The sequence below is a fragment of the Prenolepis imparis genome, unplaced genomic scaffold (genome assembly GCF_030444845.1).
Source record: "Prenolepis imparis isolate NDT839.2.m4 unplaced genomic scaffold, iyPreImpa1.0 SCAF_9, whole genome shotgun sequence".
Lineage (NCBI taxonomy): Eukaryota > Metazoa > Arthropoda > Insecta > Hymenoptera > Formicidae > Prenolepis > Prenolepis imparis.
In genome coordinates, this window is record NW_028141167.1 from 13,351,366 (window position 1) to 13,361,468 (window position 10,103).

The window sequence follows — 10,103 nt, forward strand, 5'->3', positions numbered from 1 at the left end:
TCGAGTTTAAGGAATTATAACACATTATTTAAAAAATATTATTATTTTAATTTTTATATTATAATATTATTTTAAAATTTAATTAGCAAATTAACGCTTTAATCAGTTGATGTATGTCAAAAACTATTAATAAAGCGTTAATTTGCTAACTAAATTTTAAAATAATATGTTAAAAATAGGTATGTATTATGTAGTAATATGTTGTAATAATATGTTATAATATGTTGTAATAATATGTTATAATGCCTTATCTGCGATTAATATTTTTTGACAGAAATCAGCTGATAACTGTCAAAAATTTTAATCGAGTTTAAGGAATTATAACACACATATTATTTAAAACTATTATTTTAATTTTTGACATATATTTATTTTAAAATTTAATTAACAAATTAACACCTTATTAATATTTTTTGAGAAAAATCAGCTGATTAAAGAGTTAATTTGCTAATTAATTTTTAAAATAATATGTTATAAAAATTAAAATAATAATGTTTTAAATAATAAATATGTCATAATTCTTTAAACTCGATTAATATTTTTGACAGTTATCAGCTAATTTCTGTCAAAAAATATTAATCGCAGATAAGGCACTACAACATATTATTTACAACATATTATATTTTACATTTTGTAACATTTTATCATTTTAAAATTTAATTAGCAAATTAACGTTTTATTAATATTTTTTTACATACATCAGCTGATTAAAGCATTAATTTGCTAATTAATTTTTAAAATAAGAATATGTAATAAAAATTATAAAATAATGTTTTAAAAATAAAATGTTATAGTATTTTAAACTCAATTAATATTTTAGTGATACTTATCAGCTGATTTCTGTCAAAAAATATTGTTCGTTTAAAGTATTATCATTAAGTATTAAATATTATTTATAACATTATTATTTTAATTTTTATAACATATTTTTATTTAAAAATTTAATTAGCAAATTAACGCTTTAATCAGATTTCTGTCAAAAAATATTATCATGTATATACAAATTTTATATAAAAATATCATTCTTTTTTATACAAAATCGAGGAATAGCGCGCGCTTGTGTTGTTCTAATTAATTTAAAAAAATTGAAATATAATTTTCATAGATATCAAAATTCATTTCATAAACATTCATAAATACATTGTTTCAAAAAGTTTGAAAAATGCTACTTTAAATATATTATATATAAAGAATAGTACAAATAATTTTTTTGCAATGCACAAATAGTGTAAACTTTTCTTAACAATTTTACTATTTTATTATTTAAAAATTCATTAATGATAAATGATAACGTTTATACTATAATAATTTGATATTTATCATTTAAGCACATCAATGATAAATGATAAGATATGAATAAATATTTTTATCTCGGCAAAATAAGTATGCAAAATTTTATTAATGCAAATTTGTTGATACAATGTATAAGTTTTGATGCATCCTATAGAAAGATAAAAATTTCCAAAACAGACTATTGACAATTTCTTCTTTTCTGTTGATTGATTTTAGCCTGTTTTAACCCATGATAATAACCTATATAAAAATATTAGAGATATTTGATTATTTCAAACTCGTTCTTGTCATCTTTTTTTTAAATCAGTAATAGATTTCTTGCTAACAATAAGCTTCAAATTATAATTTGATTAAAGTAAATCCTGCTTGAAAGTAAATAAAAAATAAGATTTTATATTTTTTTGAAATTTTATACAGAAAAAACTTTAACCTCGATTGTTTATAATTCAAAAATTCACTGAACATATTTGATACTAAAAAAAATTGCTTTCAGACTCTTGAAAAAAATATATATTGCACAAATAAAAATAACCTTTATTATATATTATATTAAATAGATAGATGAATAGAAACTGACAGAATGAATTTAAATATATCTCAATATAATTACCTGTATGAAATCCACTTATATACCATGACATCAACATACTGGATAATGCATCCGCATCTGTCTCTGGCAATCTGTAAATTAATATTCAGTTTCGTTACTTATATCTGACTACTAATATATTTATATCTTTAAATTATCGACTTACTTAGCCATCAATTGTGGTGGTAAGGGTGGCGCAGGTGGCATTGCATCTATTGTTGAATTGAAATATCCAGATTCAGGCATAAAACTATTATTTTTAAGTCTGGAATATTCCGTATCATAATCCATTCTTTCGCCATTGACTTGTTTGGAATTCTGTTGAGAAGAATAGGTTGATGCGTCAGAATCTAGGGTCCCCTCTTCAGCTTTTTGTGCTAATGCATCTTTCTGCTGAGCAACTTGACTTTGCAGTCCTTCTGATTCCAGAAGAGAACTCAACTCTACTTCTTCTTTATTATGATATCCTGCAATAAACAGTAAATTATTATCGTTATAAACTGCCTATCATTGGATAGTATAGCATTAATATTATTTTAATAGAGTATTAGCTGGAATGTTTTGTTTTTAAATATTGTTTAATATTGTATTTTATTAGGATGAAAACATCATATATAGAGTTATATTATTTTGATAGATTAATTACCAACAAATTTCACCGCGCACATGCCAGATTTCTCATGAATCTTTGATATAATAGCTTCGTAAACTTGCCCGTCTACTGAATATACTGCACGACAAGGAGCACCAACAGTCCATTTCTATAATACATAATAAGCAGTAATAAGTAAACTTTCTATGTATACACGATCTCTTCTACATCACAAACGATGACAATAAATATGAATCACACCTTGAGATGCTTCTTTGTATGATTCGTATGTTTAGAACTTTGCGATTTCTGTGGTATCTGTTGATTCTGTGCATCCATAGCGATGCGCTTTGCCACTTCCTCCTTGGCCAAGTTTACAGCTTTGTCGTATGCTTGTATCAATGCAGTATCATCCCAGGCATCTTCATCTCCACTATTCTACAAATTGTTTTTGTATAATTAGTTACTTTCACAAAGTTCAAGTTTGATAAGTTAAAATTCCTGAGCTTAATTGTCCTTTTAAATTATTAGGGCTTAATAACTCTGTTTCTTTTAATTAAACTTTTTCATATATATTGGACATTGAAAATTAAGGTATTTTGCACCAAAATACACACAAAATTGCAAAGTTTCAATCAAATCGGTGAGGAAGCCCTTCTCCTTCATAATTACCAAATTTAAATAGCGTTGTAAAATATATTTAAAGAACAATAATGAACAAGTAAACAGAGCACAGAAACTAAAGATTATTTTGATTTCGACAGAGAGAAACAGGATCTTTATGTTTACATGTACACATTTTTATACATACATTTCCATTTCTTCTTACAAACAGCACATTATTTTCGTCAGACATTTTTTTCGCATATAACCTGCAACCTCAGTTTAACAAAAACGTGATTCTCGCGACGTAAAAACGTTTCACATGTTTTTCTATGTGGCGTTTATAATCCGTAAATATTATTATTACGAGAAAGAAGAATGAAAGTGAACATTGCGGTGCTTTTTATCGGACGTTTACCAAGTTTACCAACGAAATAATTTGATTGGCCACTAAACCAGTGGTGCCATAATGAACAGGGTGAAAAAGGTTCTAGTGAGTGAACTAACTCGAGGAGAATCCGTGTGCATGCGCAGCAATGCAACTGTATGACAACAAAATTTAAATTTAAAGATCCATATTCACGTAGCACACTTCGCATTAAACATACTCGTTTCCCCGAAATTTGTATTTGATTCGTAACATATTTATGCGTGAAATTTATGGAAAGGATTTATTCCGTAACAATATTATTCAAAAAATATGTCAAGAGAGAAGGCAGAGACAACACACTGGAAAATACAAGGAAACGAGAACGGAAGGACGAGAGAAGCGCGTGCGAATAATCGTCGACGAAAATCGATCGGTGGCGGGCGTCGAACACGCGAACGATTAGGATTATTTAGATAATTATTATTTCTCGCGCGACATAAAATATATTACACATGTGTACTCACATAGCGCCGATGACGGAGAACGTCGTATCGGCCACATGCAGCAACATCATCGTATCACCACCTCTTCGTCGACCGCACATAAAGCGTCAAGATTCTAATTATTTATCGGCCGTCCCTCATCACTCGCGGAGGCACGCGAGACGCGAATCAAGACGAAGCGCACTCACATTCATAAACTCATCCTCGATGACTGGCGGCTGGCGGCGTTCTGCGGCTCTACGCAGTCACCCCCACTCCTCTCTCACGCAACCGCGCCGCGCAGGCAGTGAGTGGTGGGGGGCGCTCTCTCTCTCTCTCTCTTCTACCCCCTTTCTCGCTCACCCAGCGCAGCCGCGGAGTGGGGGGGATGACGTCATGACGCGTCGCGCGGCAAGGTCAAGAGAGCAAGAGCGATGCACGCATATTTATTCCGCATTCCGCGCTCGTATGCGATGGAGAGCGTTTTGTTATTGGTAGAAGTAGCAATCACTAAACATGTGACAGATTTTGCTACACTTGATTTTCACTTTCTGCACTTTCTACGCTATATACATATATGTATTTCATTGGTCGAACAGGTGGTGATTTGCGCGCGCTGAAATATAATAAACATATAAGAATAATATAAATAATTATATTGCGTGATATTATTGTATCTTGGCAGCTGTAAATTTTAGTAAAACATCATATATGTGTGTGTATGATAATTATAATTAGAATAATAAAAAGAGGGTACTGTAGCAAAGAGATTGACTTCAAGTTGTTTTACAGTGAATTTATCAATTTTTGCAACAATATCATTTCTCAAGTGGAACGAAATAGAACGCGCGATTATAGTTGTTTAATTTCGATATTTAAAAAAATATTAGAGATGGAAGAAGGTAAATATTATTTTAAATTTCCACACAACACTATTATAATCTTCATATGCAATATTTATTATAGCTTATTCGAATGCTCGTACAAAAACGCTGATTGTCAAGCTCATCGATATACGCATATTGCTCGAACAATGGATGAAACTTATAGAAAACGTGACTTTGCATCAAATGGAAGAGGTGAGCTTTTTGCTTCTTTTTTTTTATTAATTCAATTTTTAAAAATTAAAGGGAGCTTTCCAACAAGGACACGGTGTGACACAGAGTATCAGTCTACCTTTTGTTGTTTACTGGTATTGAAAGAAGATAGAATGATACTGTGTCACACTCCTTGTTGGAAAGCTCTCAAAGCCTTTTTACAAATATAAAAAAAAGTAACAGGTGACGGAAAGTTTGAACACGAAGGAAGCGGCAGCCTTTTTGTCCACCTCATCCTTGGAAACAGAAATGTCTAACAACGAAGAGATCAGGTGAAGTTTTTATTTTATTTAGTCATGATCGCATATCTCTTATGTCTACCCTGCGACTTAATTTTTTTTTTTTTTATGCGACAGATTGGACGCCATCGAGACTGCCACAGAAAGTTTCAATTACACCAGTGATGAGAGTCAGACCAGCCTTGAGCAGCAAAGCATTAATTTGTCCGGTCTATATGACATGATTAAGAAGCAGGAAGAAGCTATCCAGAAGTTGCTATTGAGCATCGCAAAATCAAAAGGCGCGTTTTTATTGTTTGAAATTGTGATGAATTGTATTTGAATCTTAATCGCAAAAATTTTTATCGCTACAACAATTAATTTTTCGTAATTGCAGATTTGGAGGCTCAAATTACACATTTGAAAAATGAATTGCTGCGGGAAAAAAGGTAATTTTCATACATTATACACAATAAATCGTATAAATGGACGAAGATATAATTATCGAGATGATTTTTCGAGTCAGACTACAAAAGGCGACGGTGGAGCAGAATAAATTGTGCAAACAACTGGAGAATGTCGAATACGACTTGCAATTGCAGAAGAATGAATTGAATATATCTATCCAAGAAAAACTGAAAGTATATGTCTCATAATGTTTCAAAGAAATTCTGTGATTTTTTTTATAGGAGAAAATCTGTTGTATATTTTTATTGAGAATTTTGATTTTTCTTTTGCAGGAACAGCAGGGCTTACCATTAAAAAACGAAAATTTAAAATCGCGACTGCAGACAATTGAGAAAGACAATTACGACATCGCGAAATCAGCTACACTATTGGAAAACAAATTATTTGAGCAAAATAAATTGCAAAAACAAATAGAAAATATCGAGCACGAATTCCTTGCGCAGAAATGTAAATTGAAGTTTGCACACGTTGAAGAAAAGAAAAAACTTGTCGAGGTACAATCAAATTTTCCTTTTTCTTTGCTTTATTTTCTTTCTTTTTTTAATTAATTCGTAGACGTAATTTTACTAAACTAAATATTTATTTCAGGAACAACAGCGATTGTTATCGGAATTCGTAAGTTTACAATCACGAATAAACATGCTCGAGCAAGACAAGACTAATATCACAGAAATAATCACAGAAATAATTTACCAGGTAAAAAATTTTATATTATATTATATCATATTATATATTATAATACATTTGTTATATATATAATTACGTATAGGAGTCAACCAGCATTATCTAAAATTATATATAGAAGTCATAAAATGATATATAATTACATAAAATTTATACATAATTTTACACATTTCTATATAATTTTATATTGTTATATATGATTATATATATAAAATTTTTGCACCAATTAGTGTACATTCAATGAGTTCAAGCAGAGAGATTCAAAAGGATGAGGTACAGACACTTAATATTAAAAATAAATATAATACAGAAAATAAATATAATAAAAAATATATATAGTAAAAATAAAACATAAATGAACGATGATGATAATGATGTCTCTTGCACGTGAGAGCTAGAGCTAAACTATATTGAATAAGTGAAAGTAAGAATGAGCGAGTTTTTAATATATAATCTTACTCATATCCTCTCATTCACTTATCGTTACTCGAAATATTAAAGTAACATATTAATTATAATGTAGAAACATTTCTCATTGACTTTTTTTATGTTTTCTCCTGTTCGCAGCAAGAGGCAGAAGTTTTACGTCAGCTGGAAGGAAGTTCTTCAAATTGCGTTCCGGTCACTTATACACCGCATACTTATACCAAATGATCAACGATGAGAAAGAATCAGTATCGATTCGAATAGAATACATCTCTCTGAGTAGAACACTAGATTCTTTTTCGTTTATGTATTTCATTATATTACTATCATCTACTATTACGTAGTATTTGTTTTCGTTTTTTCTAGAATTAATTGGAGTTAGAGATTATAGATATTTATGATATAGATGAATAATATTATATAGTTACTTTTTCTCGTTCTTTTGGAATTAATAATGTGTAATTGTAAAAACAAAAAGCACAAAAATAATTGTCATCGGCAAATTATAAGTCAGATAAATATTTAGATATTTAACGTAGATTGATATATTTGGTGCAAAATTGATATCAAATAAGCATCAAGCAGCCGTATTTGGGGTAACATCGCGGATATAGGGGAAAAGACGAGATTGTAATCACGATTGGAAGCGCACAGAACTTTAATTTTAAACGTAATTCATCGGACCGCGATCCAGCCAATAAATGATCCTCTTTGAATCGATTCAAATTACGAAACCTAGTGGAATTACGCGAATCTCGTCATCGCCGATGAAAGACTTTGTCATTTTTTTTTGTTTTTATTATAGATATACCAAAGCTCAGTCCATCATTGAGTTTTCAAAAATGTATTATTTTTGTGTATCGTTTACAGTTGTTTCTTATTTTCATTTGTAATTGATCATCATTTGTAATTGATTTGCAATTGATTAAATAAGGATATTATAACTTTGTGATATATTAATTGTTTAATAAATAATTAATCTATACCTTAAAATTATAGTATAATTCAATATTTTGCATACATATATTTATATGTGTCCTAGTACGTAAAACATTTCGGTAATACTTATTGTTAGTCGAATATATTTCGTTTGACTCTTTATACTTCGATCTATATATCTATATATTTTGGATGATCTAAATATAATTCGGATTTAGAACGCGCAGTAAAACGATCGAATCGCAAGATCGAGTAATTAAAATAAGGGTATTACTTCTGTGATACATAAATTTTTTAAATAAATAACTAATTTAAAAATTCTTGTATATATCTGTTCGAGCATAGTTAAGAGTACAATACTACTTATAATTATCGGCTAAAGACCTTTATTTAATTATTGTTATAATAAACTTTATTACGCTTACATTTTCGCTAAATATATTTTTTTTAATAACTCATTGTCAGACAAATTTTCGAAGATATTAAAGGATTATTAATCGTATTACTAATCGTGAATTGCATTATTTATTTTTTTGCAAAATATATTTCCCTAATAATTCAGAATAAATCAATATTGATTTGGATAAAACACATTTCATTTATGTATTTCATTGTTATTACTATTATCTATTATATTATGCAAAGTTGTTTGTTCTTGTTTTTCTTTAGCATTAATTGTTAAAATAATATATATGTAACTTTTTATATATTTCATTATTTTTAATTGATTTTTGATTGTAATCAACATGAAACGAAATCAATTTGCATTACAAAAGTGATGCAAAGAATTTAAACTTCGAAATAATTTGCAAGCTATTTATTCTGAATTTTTATATTAAAAACTAAAAATATAAAGAATTAAGTACTACAAAATAATTTTTAGAATTATATTTATTAATTAATGAATTATTATAATTTATAAGTTTTAATTACTTATATGTACATTTTTAGTATATAAACACAGCACCATTGATTTTGATTTCACATCACATTTAAATTGCCGCGTGCACGCGTTATCAATAATATATCTATATAGAATAAATAAAAATGGAACAGATACCGAATAAATTGTAATTATACATATATAAATTATTTATAATAATATGATTATATATGCACTTTGATAAATATCCTGTATATTAATAAATTTATATCAGGATCACACACACAACACTTTAAATTTAGGGTATTATTTCAATAATAACAATTATTTTACAATAATATGCAATGTGTGCAATACAAATGATTAAAATTGGCAGTGCATAAATACATTTAATGATTGCTTGGTTTTCTCTCTTGCCTTGAATTACAATATTCAAATATCTGAATTATCCAAATAGAATTATCTAATTAGCTCATTGCTTTTAAAATCACATTTTGATTTTTAATTGCTTAAATTTTGATATCATATTCTTAAAAAAAAACTATATCAATCTGTAAAATTGATTTTATATAGTAGTATAAAATGCAAAAAATCTATCGGATAATATTATGAATGAAACATTTTTGTTAACATTCTGTACCAAAATTCTTACATGTAAAATTTCAAGTTGAATTTGATTAAATCTTGGTCCTTTTTCTCAAATATTACTTTATGCGTCACTCTTTGCTTCCTCTGTAATAATTTTTTGTGCTAAAATTGTTTTGTGCTAAAGATGTTGGTTCTTTGTACGTTCTGCTTTACAGAAAAATTTTTGATAATAATTATCCATTTCTGCATTATATACAATTAGATGTTTACGCAATTTTATAAATTTTAATTTTAATGCTCGTAAATTTATTATTACAATCTATTAGTACAACACATTATTACATAGAGCATAATTTTAAAACACGTAATTGTAGAACGTATTTGCTGTTTTTATAAAGAAAACAGTACGCTTAATTATCGCGATATATAACGCGTAAATGTAAATTATATTTGTTAAATAAATGAAATTTAAAAGGTATATCTTAATTTGTTTTATATTGTTATTTCTGACTAATATTTGTAAAAATATCGTGTAACGTTTTTAACATGTATAGGTAAAGAATTGAACTCTTATTTAACACATTTTTTTTCTTTACAGATTTGATCTTTTAGTTACAATTATATATTTTTGCATTGTATTTTTACTATTTTTCGTGAAGTAGGTAATCGATTTTTGTGCAGTAATGCAGTTTCGTAAAATAATCTATTGTTAATAATTATATCACGTATTAATTAAATTATAATCGTTTCTTTAATATATGTGTAACGAAAAATAAGGTAATTTTTCTTTTAGAAGTGATTCGTTAATTCTGTAACCGTATAATCCTATAATAATATATCATATTATTTGTGAAGTATGTTTCAATGCTTC

At 27.9% G+C, this 10,103-nt stretch overlaps 2 protein-coding genes across 7 annotated transcripts; one reads left to right on the forward strand and one right to left on the reverse strand.

Annotated features, from left to right (window-relative positions):
• Positions 1–1,380: 1,380 nt before the first annotated feature.
• Smn (survival motor neuron) lies at positions 1,381–4,181 on the reverse strand. Of its 2 annotated transcripts, none has more exons than XM_083046130.1 (6): positions 3,972–4,181; positions 2,736–2,912; positions 2,529–2,643; positions 2,049–2,349; positions 1,904–1,974; positions 1,381–1,533 (listed from the first exon to the last, which is right to left on the reverse strand). In XM_083046130.1, exons 2-6 carry the CDS (start codon positions 2,811–2,813, stop codon positions 1,472–1,474), a joined length of 627 nt encoding a protein of 208 aa, XP_082902256.1. In that variant the 5' UTR covers positions 2,814–2,912; positions 3,972–4,181; the 3' UTR covers positions 1,381–1,471. The 2 variants fall into 2 exon arrangements, with proteins under 2 accessions (XP_082902256.1, XP_082902255.1); XM_083046129.1 differs by lacking the exon at positions 3,972–4,181 and adding an exon at positions 3,286–3,511.
• Positions 4,182–4,375: 194 nt separating this feature from the next.
• LOC145940692 (uncharacterized) lies at positions 4,376–7,784 on the forward strand. Of its 5 annotated transcripts, none has more exons than XM_083046125.1 (10): positions 4,376–4,831; positions 4,896–5,008; positions 5,210–5,298; positions 5,383–5,546; positions 5,642–5,693; positions 5,771–5,885; positions 5,985–6,206; positions 6,301–6,408; positions 6,627–6,669; positions 6,964–7,784. In XM_083046125.1, the coding sequence occupies exons 1-9, from the start codon at positions 4,651–4,653 to the stop codon at positions 6,666–6,668; spliced, it is 1,086 nt and encodes a 361-aa protein (XP_082902251.1). In that variant the 5' UTR covers positions 4,376–4,650; the 3' UTR covers position 6,669; positions 6,964–7,784. The 5 variants fall into 5 exon arrangements, with proteins under 5 accessions (XP_082902251.1, XP_082902252.1, XP_082902250.1 ...); XM_083046126.1 differs by lacking the exon at positions 6,627–6,669 and having other exon boundaries at positions 4,376–4,642; positions 4,722–4,831; XM_083046127.1 differs by lacking the exon at positions 6,627–6,669 and having other exon boundaries at positions 4,381–4,528; positions 4,722–4,831.
• The last annotated feature ends 2,319 nt before the right edge of the window (positions 7,785–10,103 follow it).

Coding starts and splice junctions, on each gene's coding strand:
- Smn (XM_083046129.1), bottom strand. CDS start 3,330: ATGTCTGACGAAAATAATGTGCTGTTTGTAAGAAGAAATGGAAAT. Junction 2,913..3,285: donor TTGTAAGAAGAAATGGAAAT/GTATGTATAAAA, acceptor AACAATTTGTAG/AATAGTGGAGATGAAGATGC. Junction 1,975..2,048: donor CCACCACAATTGATGGCTAA/GTAAGTCGATAA, acceptor ATTAATTTACAG/ATTGCCAGAGACAGATGCGG.
- LOC145940692 (XM_083046124.1), top strand. CDS start 4,651: ATGATAATTATAATTAGAATAATAAAAAGAGGGTACTGTAGCAAAGAG. Junction 5,009..5,209: donor CTTTGCATCAAATGGAAGAG/GTGAGCTTTTTG, acceptor AAAAAGTAACAG/GTGACGGAAAGTTTGAACAC. Junction 5,886..5,984: donor CTATCCAAGAAAAACTGAAA/GTATATGTCTCA, acceptor TTTCTTTTGCAG/GAACAGCAGGGCTTACCATT.